At 42.5% G+C, this 22,194-nt stretch overlaps 1 protein-coding gene across 1 annotated transcript in view; it reads right to left on the bottom strand.

Annotated features, from left to right (window-relative positions):
* LOC311138545 (sarcolemmal membrane-associated protein-like) overlaps positions 1-22,194 on the bottom strand; it is a 189,627-nt gene that overhangs the window by 23,914 nt on the left and 143,519 nt on the right. Inside the window, exons 17-18 of the mRNA XM_084173284.1 lie at positions 3,669-3,974; positions 2,119-2,236 (exon numbers count right to left, since the gene is read on the bottom strand). Coding sequence (XP_084029410.1) covers positions 2,119-2,236; positions 3,669-3,974 — 424 coding nt within the window. The remainder of the gene's footprint in view (positions 1-2,118; positions 2,237-3,668; positions 3,975-22,194) is intronic.

Here is a 22,194-nt window from a genome sequence, read left to right as displayed (position 1 = left end):
CATCACTAAGCTAAGGACCCTGGGACCGAACACCTCCCTCTGCAACTGGATCCTGGACTTCCTGACGGGCCGCCCCCAGGTGGTAAGGGTAGGCAACAACACATCTGCCACGCTGATCCTCAACATAGGGGCCCCTCAGGGGTGCGTGCTCAGTCCCCTCCTGTACTCCCTGTTCACCCATGACTGCATGGCCAGGCACGATTCCAACACCATCATTAAGTTTGCCGACAACACAACAGTGGTAGGCCTGATCACCGACAACGATGAGACAGCCTATAGGGAGGAGGTCAGAGACCTGGCCATGTGGTGCCAGGATAACAACCTCTCCCTCAACGTGACCAAGACAAAGGAGATGATTGTGGACTACAGGAAAAGAAGGACTGAGCACGCTACTCCCCCTATGGACACCCCCCCCCCACACCCTCAACTCTCACTTCCCTTCCCCGCTACTCCCCCTATGGACACCCCCCCCCCACACCCTCAACTCTCACTTCCCTTCCCCGCTACTCCCCCTATGGACACTCTCCCCCCCCCCACCTTCAACTCTCACTTCCCTTACCCGCTACTCCCCCTATGGACACTCCCCCCCCCCCCCTCCCACCCTCAACTCTCACTTCCCTTACCCGCTACTCCCCCTATGGACACCCCCCCCCCCACACCTTCAACTCTCACTTCCCTTACCCCCTACTCCCCCTATGGACACTCCCCCCCCCCCCACACCCTCAACTCTCACTTCCCTTACCCGCTACTCCCCCTATGGACACTCCCCCCCCCCCCCACACCCTCAACTCTCACTTCCCTTACCCCCTACTCCCCCTATGGACACTCCCCCCCCCCACACCCTCAACTCTCACTTCCCTTACCCGCTACTCCCCCTATGGACACTCCCCCCCCCCCCCCACACCCTCAACTCTCACTTCCCTTACCCCCTACTCCCCCTATGGACACTCCCCCCCCCCCACACCCTCAACTCTCACTTCCCTTACCCGCTACTCCCCCTATGGACACTCCCCCCCCCCCCACACCCTCAACTCTCACTTCCCTTACCCGCTACTCCCCCTATGGACACTCCCCCCCCCCCCCCCCCCCCACACCCTCAACTCTCACTTCCCTTACCCGCTACTCCCCCTATGGACACTCCCCCCCCCCCCCCCCCCCCCACACCCTCAACTCTCACTTCCCTTACCCGCTACTCCCCCTATGGACACCCCCCCCCCCCACACCCTCAACTCTCACTTCCCTTACCCGCTACTCCCCCTATGGACACTCCCCCCCCCCCACACCCTCAACTCTCACTTCCCTTACCCGCTACTACCCCTATGGACACTCCCCCCCCCCACACCCTCAACTCTCACTTCCCTTACCCCCTACGGACACTCCCCCCCCCCACACCCTCAACTCTCACTTCCCTTACCCGCTACTCCCCCTATGGACACTCCCCCCCCCCCCCCCCACACCCTCAACTCTCACTTCCCTTACCCGCTACTCCCCCTATGGACACTCCCCCCCCCACACCCTCAACTCTCACTTCCCTTACCCCCTACTCCCCCTATGGACACTCCCCCCCCCACACCCTCAACTCTCACTTCCCTTACCCCCTACTCCCCCTATGGACACTCCCCCCCCCCCCCCACACCCTCAACCCTCACTTACCTTACCCGCTACTCCCCCTATGGACACTCCCCCCCCCCCCCACACCCTCAACTCTCACTTCCCTTCCCCGCTACTCCCCCTATGGACTCCTCCCCCTATGTCTTTACTCCGCCTCCACCTCAACGGACATGTATTTATTCATCACAGTTATTATGTATACATGCTATTGATACTTTTTATTACCATTTTCATTACTTTATTTCACTCAGTCCTGCATGTTGGATCTCAAAGCCTAAGATATTCACTGTACCCTGCAATCACCCCTGCAACTCTGTACATGACTACGTGACTATTAACCACTCTAAATCTGAAAAAGCAACACTTGGCAGAACTGACAACTTCCTTTAGTTGGATGTCATTGGACAGGACTGACCTCAACCCACCACCTAACATGTCTATTTGTAACGGCTAAGGTGTTCAGTTGACAGTCAGGGCTACCCCCCAATCTGCAGCGTGTAGACCCACCTGTCCAGTTCAGTCTCCAGTCTGTGTAGTCTGTCCACGAGGGTCGTCTTCTCAGAACGGAGCCACTCACACTCCTGCTGCAGACTGGAGCAGTCCTTCTGAAGACGCTCCAACTCTCCTACAGAGAGACAGAGACAGAGAGGAGATTTAGACAGGTTACAGTTGATCCTCTTTGAGGAAGGAGCCACTGCTCCAAAACCACTGTTGCTTTGCTGCAGGAGGGACTGGCGCACTTCACAAAATAGATGGCATCACGAGGAAGGAAAATGATGTGGATATATTGAAGCAACATCTCAAGACATCAGTCAGGAAGTTAAAGCTTGGTCGCAAATGGGTCTTCCAAATGGACAATGACCCCAAGCATACTTCCAAAGTTGTGGCAAAATGGCTTAAGGACAACAAAGTCAAGGTATTGGAGTAGCCATCACAAAGCCCTGACCTCAATCCTATAGAAAATGTGTGGGCAGAACTGAAAAAGCGTGTGCGAGCAAGGAGGCCTACAAACCTGACTCAGTTACACCAGCTCTGTCAGGAGGAATGGGCCAAAATTCACCCAACTTATTGTGGGAAGCTTGTGGAAGGCTACCCGAAACGTTTGACCCAAGTTAAACAATTTAAAGGCAATGCTACCAAATACTAATGGAGTGTATGTAAACTTCTGACCCACTGGGAATGTGATGAAAGAAATAAAAGCTGAAATAAATCATTCTCTCTACTATTATTCTGACATTTCACATTCTTGAAATAAAGTGGTGATCCTAACTGACCTAAGACAGGGAATTTTTACTAGGATTAAATGTCAGGAATTGTGAAAAACGGAGTTTAAATGTATTTGGCTAAGGTGTATGTAAACTTCCGACTTCAACTGTATTAGGTTTAGTATAAAATTGTACCTTGTAGATCGTTAGCTCTCTGCTGGTGCTGGCTCTGCTATTGGAAGGGTTAGTGGTTAGCGTGGTATCGTACCTTGTAGCTGGTTGGCTCTCTGCTGGTGCTGGCTCTGCTATTGGAAGGGTTAGTGGTTAGCGTGGTATCGTACCTTGTAGCTGGTTGGCTCTCTGCTGGTGCTGGCTCTGCTATTGGAAGGGTTAGTGGTTAGCGTGGTATCGTACCTTGTAGCTGGTGGGCTCTCTGCTGGTGCTGGCTCTGCTATTGGAAGGGTTAGTGGTTAGCGTGGTATCGTACCTTGTAGCTGGTGGGCTCTCTGCTGGTGCTGGCTCTGCTATTGGAAGGGTTAGTGGTTAGCGTGGTATCGTACCTTGTAGCTGGTGGGCTCTCTGCTGGTGCTGGCTCTGCTATTGGAAGGGTTAGTGGTTAGCGTGGTATCGTACCTTGTAGCTGGTGGGCTCTCTGCTGGTGCTGGCTCTGCTATTGGAAGGGTTAGCGGTTAGCGTGGTATCGTACCTTGTAGCTGGTGGGCTCTCTGCTGGTGCTGGCTCTGCTATTGGAAGGGTTAGTGGTTAGCGTGGTATCGTACCTTGTAGCTGGTGGGCTCTCTGCTGGTGCTGGCTCTGCTATTGGAAGGGTTAGTGGTTAGCGTGGTATCGTACCTTGTAGCTGGTGGGCTCTCTGCTGGTGCTGGCTCTGCTGTAGGAAGGTGGCCTGCAGGGAGTTGATCTCCTGTTCGTATTTTGCCGCAGCCTGCCGCCACTTCTCCAGCTCGGCCGTGACACCTCCCAGGTCCCTCTGCAGGGCGGCGATGTCGCGCTCCCTCTCGGCCGTGGCGGCCTCCATGGCGTGGCGGAGGACTAGCACCTCCTCCTGAGCCGAGTACAGCTCCTCCTGTGTGCTGCCAATGCTGCTCTCTCTCTGCTCCTTCAACTCCTCCATATCTACCGCTAGCTTTCCCAACTGGCCTGGAAACATATAGTACATTAACATACACTGAGTGTACAAAACATTAACAACTCTTTCTATGACAGACTGACCAGGTGTATCCAGGTGAAAGATGTGATCCATTATTGATGTCACTTGTTAAATCCACTTCAATCAGTGTAGATGAAGGGGAGGAGACAGGTTAAAGAAGGATTTTTAAGCCTTGAGACAATTGAGACATGGATTGTGTATGTGTGCCATTCTGAGGGTGAATGGGCAAGACAAAAGATTGAAGTGCCTTTGAACGGTCTATGGTAGTAGGTACCAGGAACACCGGTTTGTTTCAAAAACTGCAGCGCTACTGGGTTTATAACTCAGTTTCCTGTTTATAACTCAGTTTCCTGTGTGCATCAAGAATGGTCCACCACCCAAAAGACATCCAGCCAGTTTGACACAACTGTGGGGAGCATTGGAGTCAACATGGGCCAGCATCCCTGTGGAACGCTTGACACCTTGTTGAGTCTATGCTCCGACTAATTCAGGCTGTTCTGAGTGCAACTCAATATTAGGAAGGTGTCCTTAATGTTTTGAACACTCAGTGTACACTACATGACCAAAAGTATGTGGACACCTGCTCGTCAAACATCTCATCCCAAAATCATGGGCATTAATATGGAGTTGGTCCCCCCTTTGCTGCTATAACAGCCTCCACTCTTCTGGGAAGGCTTTCCACTAGATGTTGGAACATTGCTGTGAGGACTTGCTTCCATTCAGCCACAAGAGCATTAGTGAGGTCGGGCACTGATGTTGGGTGATTAGGCCTGGCTCGCAGTCGGCATTCCAATTAATCCCAAAGGTGTTCGATGGGGTTGAGGTCAGGGCTCTGTGCAGACCAGTCAAGTTCTTCCACATTGATCTCGACAAACCATTTCTGTATGGACCTCGCTTTGTGCACGGGGGCATTGTCATGCTGAAACAGGAAAGGGCCTTCCCCAAATTGTTGCCACAAAGTTGGAAGCACAGAATCGTCTAGAAGCGTTAAGATTTCCCTTCACTGGAACTAAGGGGCCTAGCCCGAACCATGAAAAACAGCCCCAGACCATTATTCCTCCTCCACCAAACTTTACAGTCGGCACTATGCATTCGGGCAGGTAGCGTTGTCCTGGCATCTGCAAAACCCAGATTAGTCCGTTGGACTGCCAGATGGTGAAGCGTGATTAATCACTCCAGAGAATGCATTTCCACTGCTCCAGAGTCCAATGGCGGTGAGCTTTACACCACTCCAGCCGACGCTTGGCATTGCGCATGGTGATCTTAGGCTTGTGTGTGGCTACTCTGCCATGGAAACCCATTTCATGAAGCTCCTAACAAACAATTATTGTGCTTCCAGTTTGGAACTCGGTAGTGAGTGTTACAACCGAGGATAAACAATTTTTAAGCGCTAAAAGCTTCAGCACTCACGTTCGGTAAGCTTGTGTGGCCTACCACTTCGCGGCTGAGCCGTTGTTGCTCCTAGACGTTTTTACTTCACAATAACAGCACTTACAGTTGACCGAGGCAGCTCTAGCAGGGCAGAAATGTACTCAGTACTTTGTTGAAGTACCTTTGGCAGCGATTACAGCCTAGAGTCTTCTTGGGTATGACGCTACAAGCTTGGCACACCTGTATTTGGCGAGTTTCTCAAATTCTTCTCTGCAGATCCTCTCAAGCTCTGTCAGGTTGGATGGGGAGCGTCGCTGCACAGCCATTTTCAGGTCTCTCCAGAGATGTTCGATCGGGTTCAAGTCTGGGCTCTGGCTGGGCCACCCAAGAACATTCAAAGACTTGTCCCGAAGCCACTCCTGTGTTGTCTTGGCTGTGTGCTTAGGGTCATTGTCCTGTTGTAAGGTGAACCTTCGCCCCAGTCTGAGGTCCTGAGCGCTCTGGAGCAGGTTTTCATCAAGGATCTATCTGTACTTTGCTCCATTCATCTTTCCCTCGATCCTGACTAGTTTCCCAGTCCCTGCCGCTGAAAAACATCCCCACAGCATGATGCTGCCACCACCATGCTTCACTGTAGGGATGGTGCCAGGTTTCCTCCAGACGTGACGCTTGGCATTCAGGCCAAAGAGTTCAATCTTGGTTTCCTCAGACCAGAGAATCTTGTTTCTCATTGTCCTTTAGGTGCCTTTTGGCAAACTCCAAAAGGGCCGTCATGCCTTTGCAAAAAATTTATAAAAACCTTGTTTTCGCTTTGTCATTATGGGGTATTGTGTGTAGACTGATGAGAAAAAAATACTTATATCCATTTTAGAATAAGTCTGTAACGTAACAAAATGTGGAAAAAGGGGTCTGAATAATTTCCGAATGCACTGTATATATAACCCAAGTCATAGTTAACTCACTCTGTAGGTACTGATCTGTACTATACTCACTCTGTAGGTACTGATCTGTACTATATACTCACTCTGTAGGTACTGATCTGTACTATACTCACTCTGTAGGTACTGATCTGTACTATATACTCACTCTGTAGGTACTGATCTGTACTATATACTCACTGTGTAGGTACTGATCTGTACTATATACTCACTCTGTAGGTACTGATCTGTACTATATACTCACTCTGTAGGTACTGATCTGTACTATATACTCACTCTGTAGGTACTGATCTGTACTATACTTACTCTGTAGGTACTGATCTGTACTATATACTCACTCTGTAGGTACTGATCTGTACTATATACTCACTCTGTAGGTACTGATCTGTACTATACTCACTCTGTAGGTACTGATCTGTACTATATACTCACTCTGTAGGTACTGATCTGTACTATACTTACTCTGTAGGTACTGATCTGTACTATATACTCACTCTGTAGGTACTGATCTGTACTATACTCACTCTGTAGGTACTGATCTGTACTATACTCACTCTGTAGGTACTGATCTGTACTATATACTTACTCTGTAGGTACTGATCTGTACTATACTCACTCTGTAGGTACTGATCTGTACTATACTCACTCTGTAGGTACTGATCTGTACTATACTCACTCTGTAGGTACTGATCTGTACTATATACTCACTCTGTAGGTACTGATCTGTACTATACTTACTCTGTAGGTACTGATCTGTACTATATACTCACTCTGTAGGTACTGATCTGTACTATACTCACTCTGTAGGTACTGATCTGTACTATACTCACTCTGTAGGTACTGATCTGTACTATATACTCACTCTGTAGGTACTGATCTGTACTATATACTCACTCTGTAGGTACTGATCTGTACTATACTTACTCTGTAGGTACTGATCTGTACTATATACTCACTCTGTAGGTACTGATCTGTACTATACTCAATCTGTAGGTACTGATCTGTACTATATACTCACTCTGTAGGTACTGATCTGTACTATACTTACTCTGTAGGTACTGATCTGTACTATATACTCACTCTGTAGGTACTGATCTGTACTATATACTCACTCTGTAGGTACTGATCTGTACTATACTCACTCTGTAGGTACTGATCTGTACTAAATACTCACTCTGTAGGTACTGATCTGTACTATATACTCACTCTGTTGGTACTGATCTGTACTATACTCACTCTGTAGGTACTGATCTGTACTATACTCACTCTGTAGGTACTGATCTGTACTATATACTCACTCTGTAGGTACTGATCTGTACTATACTCACTCTGTAGGTACTGATCTGTACTATATACTCACTCTGTAGGTACTGATCTGTACTATACTCACTCTGTAGGTACTGATCTGTACTATACTCACTCTGTAGGTACTGATCTGTACTATACTCACTCTGTAGGTACTGATCTGTACTATACTCACTCTGTAGGTACTGATCTGTACTATACTCACTCTGTAGGTACTGATCTGTACTATATACTCACCCTGTAGGTACTGATCTGTACTATACTCACTCTGTAGGTACTGATCTGTACTATATACTCACCATGTAGGTACTGATCTGTACTATACTCACTCTGTAGGTACTGATCTGTACTATATACTCACTCTGTAGGTACTGATCTGTACTATACTCACTCTGTAGGTACTGATCTGTACTATATACTCACTCTGTAGGTACTGATCTGTACTATATACTCACGCTGTAGGTACTGATCTGTACTATACTCACTCTGTAGGTACTGATCTGTACTATACTCACTCTGTAGGTACTGATCTGTACTATACTCACTCTGTAGGTACTGATTTGTACTATATACTCACCCTGTAGGTACTGATCTGTACTATACTCACTCTGTAGGTACTGATCTGTACTATATACTCACTCTGTAGGTACTGATCTGTACTATACTCACTCTGTAGGTACGGATCTGTACTATACTCACTCTGTAGGTACTGATCCGTACTATATACTCACTCTGTAGGTACTGATCCGTACTATATACTCACTCTGTAGGTACTGATCTGTACTATATACTCACTCTGTAGGTACTGCTCTGTACTATATACTCACTCTGTAGGTACTGATCTGTACTATATACTCACTCTGTAGGTACTGATCTGTACTATACTCACTCTGTAGGTACTGATCTGTACTATACTCACTCTGTAGGTACTGATCTGTACTATACTCACTCTGTAGGTACTGATCTGTACTATATACTCACTCTGTAGGTACTGATCTGTACTATATACTCACTCTGTAGGTACTGATCTGTACTATACTCACTCTGTAGGTACTGATCTGTACTATATACACTCACTCTGTAGGTACTGATCTGTACTATACTCACTCTGTAGGTACTGATCTGTACTATATACTCACTCTGTAGGTACTGATCTGTACTATATACTCACTCTGTAGGTACTGATCTGTACTATACTCACTCTGTAGGTACTGATCTGTACTATACTCACTCTGTAGGTACTGATCTGTACTATATACTCACTCTGTAGGTACTGATCTGTACTATATACTCACTCTGTAGGTACTGATCTGTACTATACTCACTCTGTAGGTACTGATCTGTACTATACTCACTCTGTAGGTACTGATCTGTACTATACTCACTCTGTAGGTACTGATCTGTACTATATACTCACTCTGTAGGTACTGATCTGTACTATATACTCACTCTGTAGGTACTGATCTGTACTATATACTCACTCTGTAGGTACTGATCTGTACTATACTCACTCTGTAGGTACTGATCTGTACTATATACTCACTCTGTAGGTACTGATCTGTACTATACTCACTCTGTAGGTACTGATCTGTACTATATACTCACTCTGTAGGTACTGATCTGTACTATACTCACTCTGTAGGTACTGATCTGTACTATACTCACTCTGTAGGTACTGATCTGTACTATATACTCACTCTGTAGGTACTGATCTGTACTATATACTCACTCTGTAGGTACTGATCTGTACTATATACTCACTCTGTAGGTACTGATCTGTACTATATACACTCACTCTGTAGGTGCTGATCTGTACTATATACACTCACTCTGTAGGTACTGATCTGTACTATATACTCACTCTGTAGGTACTGATCTGTACTATATACTCACTCTGTAGGTACTGATCTGTACTATATACTCACTCTGTAGGTACTGATCTGTACTATACTCACTCTGTAGGTACTGATCTGTACTATATACTCACTCTGTAGGTACTGATCTGTACTATATACTCACTCTGTAGGTACTGATCTGTACTATATATACTCACTCTGTAGGTACTGATCTGTACTATATACTCACTCTGTAGGTACTGATCTGTACTATATACTCACTCTGTAGGTACTGATCTGTACTATATACTCACTCTGTAGGTACTGATCTGTACTATATACTCACTCTGTAGGTACTGATCTGTACTATACTCACTCTGTAGGTACTGATCTGTACTATATACTCACTCTGTAGGTACTGATCTGTACTATACTCACTCTGTAGGTACTGATCTGTACTATACTCACTCTGTAGGTACTGATCTGTACTATATACTCACTCTGTAGGTACTGATCTGTACTATATACTCACTCTGTAGGTACTGATCTGTACTATACTCACTCTGTAGGTACGGATCTGTACTATACTCACTCTGTAGGTACTGATCTGTACTATATACTCACTCTGTAGGTACTGATCTGTACTATATACTCACTCTGTAGGTACTGATCTGTACTATATACTCACTCTGTAGGTACTGATCTGTACTAAATACTCACTCTGTAGGTACTGATCTGTACTATATACTCACTCTGTTGGTACTGATCTGTACTATACTCACTCTGTAGGTACTGATCTGTACTATATACTCACTCTGTAGGTACTGATCTGTACTATACTCACTCTGTAGGTACTGATCTGTACTATATACTCACTCTGTAGGTACTGATCTGTACTATACTCACTCTGTAGTTACTGATCTGTACTATACTCACTCTGTAGGTACTGATCTGTACTATACTCACTCTGTAGGTACTGATCTGTACTATACTCACTCTGTAGGTACTGATATGTACTATACTCACTCTGTAGGTACTGATCTGTACTATATACTCACCCTGTAGGTACTGATCTGTACTATACTCACTCTGTAGGTACTGATCTGTACTATATACTCACCATGTAGGTACTGATCTGTACTATACTCACTCTGTAGGTACTGATCTGTACTATATACTCACTCTGTAGGTACTGATCTGTACTATACTCACTCTGTAGGTACTGATCTGTACTATATACTCACTCTGTAGGTACTGATCTGTACTATACTCACTCTGTAGTTACTGATCTGTACTATACTCACTCTGTAGGTACTGATCTGTACTATACTCACTCTGTAGGTACTGATCTGTACTATACTCACTCTGTAGGTACTGATATGTACTATACTCACTCTGTAGGTACTGATCTGTACTATATACTCACCCTGTAGGTACTGATCTGTACTATACTCACTCTGTAGGTACTGATCTGTACTATATACTCACCATGTAGGTACTGATCTGTACTATACTCACTCTGTAGGTACTGATCTGTACTATATACTCACTCTGTAGGTACTGATCTGTACTATACTCACTCTGTAGGTACTGATCTGTACTATATACTCACTCTGTAGGTACTGATCTGTACTATATACTCACGCTGTAGGTACTGATCTGTACTATACTCACTCTGTAGGTACTGATCTGTACTATACTCACTCTGTAGGTACTGATCTGTACTATACTCACTATGTAGGTACTGATCTGTACTATATACTCACCCTGTAGGTACTGATCTGTACTATACTCACTCTGTAGGTACTGATCTGTACTATATACTCACTCTGTAGGTACTGATCTGTACTATACTCACTCTGTAGGTACGGATCTGTACTATACTCACTCTGTAGGTACTGATCCGTACTATATACTCACTCTGTAGGTACTGATCCGTACTATATACTCACTCTGTAGGTACTGATCCGTACTATATACTCACTCTGTAGGTACTGATCCGTACTATATACTCACTCTGTAGGTACTGCTCTGTACTATATACTCACTCTGTAGGTACTGATCTGTACTATATACTCACTCTGTAGGTACTGATCTGTACTATACTCACTCTGTAGGTACTGATCTGTACTATATACTCACTCTGTAGGTACTGATCTGTACTATACTCACTCTGTAGGTACTGATCTGTACTATACTCACTCTGTAGGTACTGATCTGTACTATACTCACTCTGTAGGTACTGATCTGTACTATACTCACTCTGTAGGTACTGATCTGTACTATACTCACTCTGTAGGTACTGATCTGTACTATATACTCACCCTGTAGGTACTGATCTGTACTATACTCACTCTGTAGGTACTGATCTGTACTATATACTCATCATGTAGGTACTGATCTGTACTATACTCACTCTGTAGGTACTGATCTGTACTATATACTCACTCTGTAGGTACTGATCTGTACTATACTCACTCTGTAGGTACTGATCTGTACTATATACTCACTCTGTAGGTACTGATCTGTACTATATACTCACGCTGTAGGTACTGATCTGTACTATACTCACTCTGTAGGTACTGATCTGTACTATACTCACTCTGTAGGTACTGATCTGTACTATACTCACTCTGTAGGTACTGATCTGTACTATATACTCACCCTGTAGGTACTGATCTGTACTATACTCACTCTGTAGGTACTGATCTGTACTATATACTCACTCTGTAGGTACTGATCTGTACTATACTCACTCTGTAGGTACGGATCCGTACTATACTCACTCTGTAGGTACTGATCCGTACTATATACTCACTCTGTAGGTACTGATCCGTACTATATACTCACTCTGTAGGTACTGATCTGTACTATATACTCACTCTGTAGGTACTGCTCTGTACTATATACTCACTCTGTAGGTACTGATCTGTACTATATACTCACTCTGTAGGTACTGATCTGTACTATACTCACTCTGTAGGTACTGATCTGTACTATACTCACTCTGTAGGTACTGATCTGTACTATACTCACTCTGTAGGTACTGATCTGTACTATATACTCACTCTGTAGGTACTGATCTGTACTATATACTCACTCTGTAGGTACTGATCTGTACTATACTCACTCTGTAGGTACTGATCTGTACTATATACACTCACTCTGTAGGTACTGATCTGTACTATACTCACTCTGTAGGTACTGATCTGTACTATATACTCACTCTGTAGGTACTGATCTGTACTATATACTCACTCTGTAGGTACTGATCTGTACTATACTCACTCTGTAGGTACTGATCTGTACTATACTCACTCTGTAGGTACTGATCTGTACTATATACTCACTCTGTAGGTACTGATCTGTACTATATACTCACTCTGTAGGTACTGATCTGTACTATACTCACTCTGTAGGTACTGATCTGTACTATACTCACTCTGTAGGTACTGATCTGTACTATACTCACTCTGTAGGTACTGATCTGTACTATATACTCACTCTGTAGGTACTGATCTGTACTATACTCACTCTGTAGGTACTGATCTGTACTATACTCACTCTGTAGGTACTGATCTGTACTAATACTCACTCTGTAGGTACTGATCTGTACTATATACTCACTCTGTAGGTACTGATCTGTACTATATACTCACTCTGTAGGTACTGATCTGTACTATACTCACTCTGTAGGTACTGATCTGTACTATATACACTCACTCTGTAGGTACTGATCTGTACTATACTCACTCTGTAGGTACTGATCTGTACTATATACTCACTCTGTAGGTACTGATCTGTACTATACTCACTCTGTAGGTACTGATCTGTACTATACTCACTCTGTAGGTACTGATCTGTACTATATACTCACTCTGTAGGTACTGATCTGTACTATATACTCACTCTGTAGGTACTGATCTGTACTATACTCACTCTGTAGGTACTGATCTGTACTATACTCACTCTGTAGGTACTGATCTGTACTATACTCACTCTGTAGGTACTGATCTGTACTATATACTCACTCTGTAGGTACTGATCTGTACTATATACTCACTCTGTAGGTACTGATCTGTACTATACTCACTCTGTAGGTACTGATCTGTACTATACTCACTCTGTAGGTACTGATCTGTACTATACTCACTCTGTAGGTACTGATCTGTACTATATACTCACTCTGTAGGTACTGATCTGTACTATATACTCACTCTGTAGGTACTGATCTGTACTATATACTCACTCTGTAGGTACTGATCTGTACTATATACTCACTCTGTAGGTACTGAGCTGTACTATATACTCACTCTGTAGGTACTGATCTGTACTATACTCACTCTGTAGGTACTGATCTGTACTATATACTCACTCTGTAGGTACTGATCTGTACTATACTCACTCTGTAGGTACTGATCTGTACTATATACTCACTCTGTAGGTACTGATCTGTACTATACTCACTCTGTAGGTACTGATCTGTACTATATACTCACTCTGTAGGTACTGATCTGTACTATACTCACTCTGTAGGTACTGATCTGTACTATACTCACTCTGTAGGTACTGATCTGTACTATATACTCACTCTGTAGGTACTGATCTGTACTATATACTCACTCTGTAGGTACTGATCTGTACTATACTCACTCTGTAGGTACTGATCTGTACTATATACTCACTCTGTAGGTACTGATCTGTACTATATACACTCACTCTGTAGGTACTGATCTGTACTATATACTCTCTGTAGGTACTGATCTGTACTATATACTCACTCTGTAGGTACTGATCTGTACTATACTCACTCTGTAGGTACTGATCTGTACTATATACTCACTCTGTAGGTACTGATCTGTACTATATATACTCACTCTGTAGGTACTGATCTGTACTATATACTCACTCTGTAGGTACTGATCTGTACTATATACTCACTCTGTAGGTACTGATCTGTACTATATACTCACTCTGTAGGTACTGATCTGTACTATATACTCACTCTGTAGGTACTGATCTGTACTATACTCACTCTGTAGGTACTGATCTGTACTATATACTCACTCTGTAGGTACTGATCTGTACTATACTCACTCTGTAGGTACTGATCTGTACTATATACTCACTCTGTAGGTACTGATCTGTATTATACTCACTCTGTAGGTACGGATCTGTACTATACTCACTCTGTAGGTACTGATCTGTACTATATACTCACTCTGTAGGTACTGATCTGTACTATATACTCACTCTGTAGGTACTGATCTGTACTATATACTCACTCTGTAGGTACTGATCTGTACTAAATACTCACTCTGTAGGTACTGATCTGTACTATATACTCACTCTGTTGGTACTGATCTGTACTATACTCACTCTGTAGGTACTGATCTGTACTATATACTCACTCTGTAGGTACTGATCTATACTATACTCACTCTGTAGGTACTGATCTGTACTATATACTCACTCTGTAGGTACTGATCTGTACTATACTCACTCTGTAGGTACTGATCTGTACTATACTCACTCTGTAGGTACTGATCTGTACTATACTCACTCTGTAGGTACTGATCTGTACTATACTCACTCTGTAGGTACTGATCTGTACTATACTCACTCTGTAGGTACTGATCTGTACTATATACTCACCCTGTAGGTACTGATCTGTACTATACTCACTCTGTAGGTACTGACTGTACTATATACTCACCATGTAGGTACTGATCTGTACTATACTCACTCTGTAGGTACTGATCTGTACTATAATACTCACTCTGTAGGTACTGATCTGTACTATACTCACTCTGTAGGTACTGATCTGTACTATATACTCACTCTGTAGGTACTGATCTGTACTATATACTCACGCTGTAGGTACTGATCTGTACTATACTCACTCTGTAGGTACTGATCTGTACTATACTCACTCTGTAGGTACTGATCTGTACTATACTCACTCTGTAGGTACTGATCTGTACTATATACTCACCCTGTAGGTACTGATCTGTACTATACTCACTCTGTAGGTACTGATCTGTACTATATACTCACTCTGTAGGTACTGATCTGTACTATACTCACTCTGTAGGTACGGATCTGTACTATACTCACTCTGTAGGTACTGATCCGTACTATATACTCACTCTGTAGGTACTGATCCGTACTATATACTCACTCTGTAGGTACTGATCTGTACTATATACTCACTCTGTAGGTACTGCTCTGTACTATACTCACTCTGTAGGTACTGATCTGTACTATATACTCACCCTGTAGGTACTGATCTGTACTATACTCACTCTGTAGGTACTGATCTGTACTATACTCACTCTGTAGGTACTGATCTGTACTATATACTCACTCTGTAGGTACTGATCTGTACTATATACTCACGCTGTAGGTACTGATCTGTACTATACTCACTCTGTAGGTACTGATCTGTACTATACTCACTCTGTAGGTACTGATCTGTACTATACTCACTCTGTAGGTACTGATTTGTACTATATACTCACCCTGTAGGTACTGATCTGTACTATACTCACTCTGTAGGTACTGATCTGTACTATATACTCACTCTGTAGGTACTGATCTGTACTATACTCACTCTGTAGGTACTGATCTGTACTATACTCACTCTGTAGGTACTGATCTGTACTATATACTCACTCTGTAGGTACTGATCTGTACTATATACTCACTCTGTAGGTACTGATCTGTACTATACTCACTCTGTAGGTACTGATCTGTACTATATACACTCACTCTGTAGGTACTGATCTGTACTATACTCACTCTGTAGGTACTGATCTGTTACTATATACTCACTCTGTAGGTACTGATCTGTACTATATACTCACTCTGTAGGTACTGATCTGTACTATACTCACTCTGTAGGTACTGATCTGTACTATACTCACTCTGTAGGTACTGATCTGTACTATACTCACTCTGTAGGTACTGATCTGTACTATATACTCACTCTGTAGGTACTGATCTGTACTATATACTCACTCTGTAGGTACTGATCTGTACTATACTCACTCTGTAGGTACTGATCTGTACATACTAACTCTGTAGGTACTGATCTGTACTATACTCACTCTGTAGGTACTGATCTGTACTATATACTCACTCTGTAGGTACTGATCTGTACTATATACTCACTCTGTAGGTACTGATCTGTACTATACTCACTCTGTAGGTACTGATCTGTACTATATACACTCACTCTGTAGGTACTGATCTGTACTATACTCACTCTGTAGGTACTGATCTGTACTATATACTCACTCTGTAGGTACTGATCTGTACTATATACTCACTCTGTAGGTACTGATCTGTACTATACTCACTCTGTAGGTACTGATCTGTACTATACTCACTCTGTAGGTACTGATCTGTACTATATACTCACTCTGTAGGTACTGATCTGTACTATATACTCACTCTGTAGGTACTGATCTGTACTATATACTCACTCTGTAGGTACTGATCTGTACTATACTCACTCTGTAGGTACTGATCTGTACTATATACTCACTCTGTAGGTACTGCTCTGTACTATATACTCACTCTGTAGGTACTGCTCTGTACTATATACTCACTCTGTAGGTACTGATCTGTACTATATACTCACTCTGTAGGTACTGATCTGTACTATACTCACTCTGTAGGTACTGATCTGTACTATACTCACTCTGTAGGTACTGATCTGTACTATACTCACTCTGTAGGTACTGATCTGTACTATACTCACTCTGTAGGTACTGATCTGTACTATATACTCACTCTGTAGGTACTGATCTGTACTATACTCACTCTGTAGGTACTGATCTGTACTATACTCACTCTGTAGGTACTGATCTGTACTATACTCACTCTGTAGGTACTGATCTGTACTATATACTCACTCTGTAGGTACTGATCTGTACTATATACTCACTCTGTAGGTACTGATCTGTACTATATACTCACTCTGTAGATACTGAGCTGTACTATATACTCACTCTGAAGGTACTGATCTGTACTATACTCACTCTGTAGGTACTGATCTGTACTATATACTCCTCTGTAGGTACTGATCTGTACTATACTCACTCTGTAGGTACTGATCTGTACTATATACTCACTCTGTAGTACTGATCTGTACTATACTCACTCTGTAGGTACTGATCTGTACTATATACTCACTCTGTAGGTACTGATCTGTACTATACTCACTCTGTAGGTACTGATCTGTACTATACTCACTCTGTAGGTACTGATCTGTACTATATACTCACTCTGTAGGTACTGATCTGTACTATATACTCACTCTGTAGGTACTGATCTGTACTATACTCACTCTGTAGGTACTGATCTGTACTATACTCACTCTGTAGGTACTGATCTGTACTATATACTCACTCTGTAGGTACTGATCTGTACTATATACTCACTCTGTAGGTACTGATCTGTACTATACTCACTCTGTAGGTACTGATCTGTACTATATACTCACTATGTAGGTACTGATCTGTACTATACTCATTCTGTAGGTACTGATCTGTACTATATACTCACTCTGTAGGTACTGATCTGTACTATAGACACTCACTCTGTAGGTACTGATCTGTACTATATACTCTCTGTAGGTACTGATCTGTACTATATACTCACTCTGTAGGTACTGATCTGTACTATACTCACTCTGTAGGTACTGATCTGTACTATATACTCACTCTGTAGGTACTGATCTGTACTATATATACTCACTCTGTAGGTACTGATCTGTACTATATACTCACTCTGTAGGTACTGATCTGTACTATATACTCACTCTGTAGGTACTGATCTGTACTATATACTCACTCTGTAGGTACTGATCTGTACTATATACTCACTCTGTAGGTACTGATCTGTACTATACTCACTCTGTAGGTACTGATCTGTACTATATACTCACTCTGTAGGTACTGATCTGTACTATACTCACTCTGTAGGTACTGATCTGTACTATACTCACTCTGTAGGTACTGATCTGTACTATATACTCACTCTGTAGGTACTGATCTGTACTATATACTCACTCTGTAGGTACTGATCTGTACTATACTCACTCTGTAGGTACGGATCTGTACTATACTCACTCTGTAGGTACGGATCTGTACTATATACTCACTCTGTAGGTACTGATCTGTACTATATACTCACTCTGTAGGTACTGATCTGTACTATATACTCACTCTGTAGGTACTGATCTGTACTAAATACTCACTCTGTAGGTACTGATCTGTACTATATACTCACTCTGTTGGTACTGATCTGTACTATACTCACTCTGTAGGTACTGATCTGTACTATATACTCACTCTGTAGGTACTGATCTGTACTATACTCACTCTGTAGGTACTGATCTGTACTATATACTCACTCTGTAGGTACTGATCTGTACTATACTCACTCTGTAGGTACTGATCTGTACTATACTCACTCTGTAGGTACTGATCTGTACTATACTCACTCTGTAGGTACTGATCTGTACTATACTCACTCTGTAGGTACGGATCTGTACTATACTCACTCTGTAGGTACGGATCTGTACTATATACTCACTCTGTAGGTACTGATCTGTACTATATACTCACTCTGTAGGTACTGATCTGTACTATATACTCACTCTGTAGGTACTGATCTGTACTAAATACTCACTCTGTAGGTACTGATCTGTACTATATACTCACCCTGTAGGTACTGATCTGTACTATACTCACTCTGTAGGTACTGATCTGTACTATATACTCACTCTGTAGGTACTGATCTGTACTATACTCACTCTGTAGGTACGGATCTGTACTATACTCACTCTGTAGGTACTGATCCGTACTATATACTCACTCTGTAGGTACTGATCCGTACTATATACTCACTCTGTAGGTACTGATCTGTACTATATACTCACTCTGTAGGTACTGCTCTGTACTATATACTCACTCTGTAGGTACTGATCTGTACTATATACTCACTCTGTAGGTACTGATCTGTACTATACTCACTCTGTAGGTACTGATCTGTACTATATACTCACTCTGTAGGTACTGATCTGTACTATACTCACTCTGTAGGTACTGATCTGTACTATACTCACTCTGTAGGTACTGATCTGTACTATACTCACTCTGTAGGTACTGATCTGTACTATACTCACTCTGTAGGTACTGATCTGTACTATATACTCACTCTGTAGGTACTGATCTGTACTATACTCACCCTGTAGGTACTGATCTGTACTATACTCACTCTGTAGGTACTGATCTGTACTATATACTCATCATGTAGGTACTGATCTGTACTATATACTCACTCTGTAGGTACTGATCTGTACTATACTCACTCTGTAGGTACTGATCTGTACTATATACTCACTCTGTAGGTACTGATCTGTACTATATACTCACGCTGTAGGTACTGATCTGTACTATACTCACTCTGTAGGTACTGATCTGTACTATACTCACTCTGTAGGTACTGATCTGTACTATACTCACTCTGTAGGTACTGATCTGTACTATATACTCACCCTGTAGGTACTGATCTGTACTATACTCACTCTGTAGGTACTGATCTGTACTATATACTCACTCTGTAGGTACTGATCTGTACTATACTCACTCTGTAGGTACGGATCTGTACTATACTCACTCTGTAGGTACTGATCCGTACTATATACTCACTCTGTAGGTACTGATCCGTACTATATACTCACTCTGTAGGTACTGATCTGTACTATATACTCACTCTGTAGGTACTGCTCTGTACTATATACTCACTCTGTAGGTACTGATCTGTACTATATACTCACTCTGTAGGTACTGATCTGTACTATACTCACTCTGTAGGTACTGATCTGTACTATACTCACTCTGTAGGTACTGATCTGTACTATACTCACTCTGTAGGTACTGATCTGTACTATATACTCACTCTGTAGGTACTGATCTGTACTATATACTCACTCTGTAGGTACTGATCTGTACTATACTCACTCTGTAGGTACTGATCTGTACTATATACACTCACTCTGTAGGTACTGATCTGTACTATACTCACTCTGTAGGTACTGATCTGTACTATATACTCACTCTGTAGGTACTGATCTGTACTATATACTCACTCTGTAGGTACTGATCTGTACTATACTCACTCTGTAGGTACTGATCTGTACTATACTCACTCTGTAGGTACTGATCTGTACTATATACTCACTCTGTAGGTACTGATCTGTACTATATACTCACTCTGTAGGTACTGATCTGTACTATACTCACTCTGTAGGTACTGATCTGTACTATACTCACTCTGTAGGTACTGATCTGTACTATACTCACTCTGTAGGTACTGATCTGTACTATATACTCACTCTGTAGGTACTGATCTGTACTATACTCACTCTGTAGGTACTGATCTGTACTATACTCACTCTGTAGGTACTGATCTGTACTATATACTCACTCTGTAGGTACTGATCTGTACTATATACTCACTCTGTAGGTACTGATCTGTACTATATACTCACTCTGTAGGTACTGATCTGTACTATACTCACTCTGTAGGTACTGATCTGTACTATATACTCACTCTGTAGGTACTGATCTGTACTATACTCACTCTGTAGGTACTGATCTGTACTATATACTCACTCTGTAGGTACTGATCTGTACTATACTCACTCTGTAGGTACTGATCTGTACTATATACTCACTCTGTAGGTACTGATCTGTACTATACTCACTCTGTAGGTACTGATCTGTACTATACTCACTCTGTAGGTACTGATCTGTACTATATACTCACTCTGTAGGTACTGATCTGTACTATATACTCACTCTGTAGGTACTGATCTGTACTATACTCACTCTGTAGGTACTGATCTGTACTATATACTCACTCTGTAGGTACTGATCTGTACTATATACTCACTCTGTAGGTACTGATCTGTACTATACTCACTCTGTAGGTACTGATCTGTACTATATACTCACTATGTAGGTACTGATCTGTACTATACTCATTCTGTAGGTACTGATCTGTACTATATACTCACTCTGTAGGTACTGATCTGTACTATATACACTCACTCTGTAGGTACTGATCTGTACTATATACACTCACTCTGTAGGTACTGATCTGTACTATATACTCACTCTGTAGGTACTGATCTGTACTATACTCACTCTGTAGGTACTGATCTGTACTATATACTCACTCTGTAGGTACTGATCTGTACTATATATACTCACTCTGTAGGTACTGATCTGTACTATACTCACTCTGTAGGTACTGATCTGTACTATATACTCACTCTGTAGGTACTGATCTGTACTATATACTCACTCTGTAGGTACTGATCTGTACTATATACTCACTCTGTAGGTACTGATCTGTACTATACTCACTCTGTAGGTACTGATCTGTACTATATACTCACTCTGTAGGTACTGATCTGTACTATACTCACTCTGTAGGTACTGATCTGTACTATACTCACTCTGTAGGTACTGATCTGTACTATATACTCACTCTGTAGGTACTGATCTGTACTATATACTCACTCTGTAGGTACTGATCTGTACTATACTCACTCTGTAGGTACGGATCTGTACTATACTCACTCTGTAGGTACTGATCTGTACTATATACTCACTCTGTAGGTACTGATCTGTACTATATACTCACTCTGTAGGTACTGATCTGTACTATATACTCACTCTGTA

This window comes from Coregonus lavaretus (assembly GCF_964263955.1).
Source record: "Coregonus lavaretus genome assembly, chromosome: 12".
Taxonomy (NCBI): domain Eukaryota; kingdom Metazoa; phylum Chordata; class Actinopteri; order Salmoniformes; family Salmonidae; genus Coregonus; species Coregonus lavaretus.
This window is presented reverse-complemented; position numbering and strand designations above follow the sequence as displayed.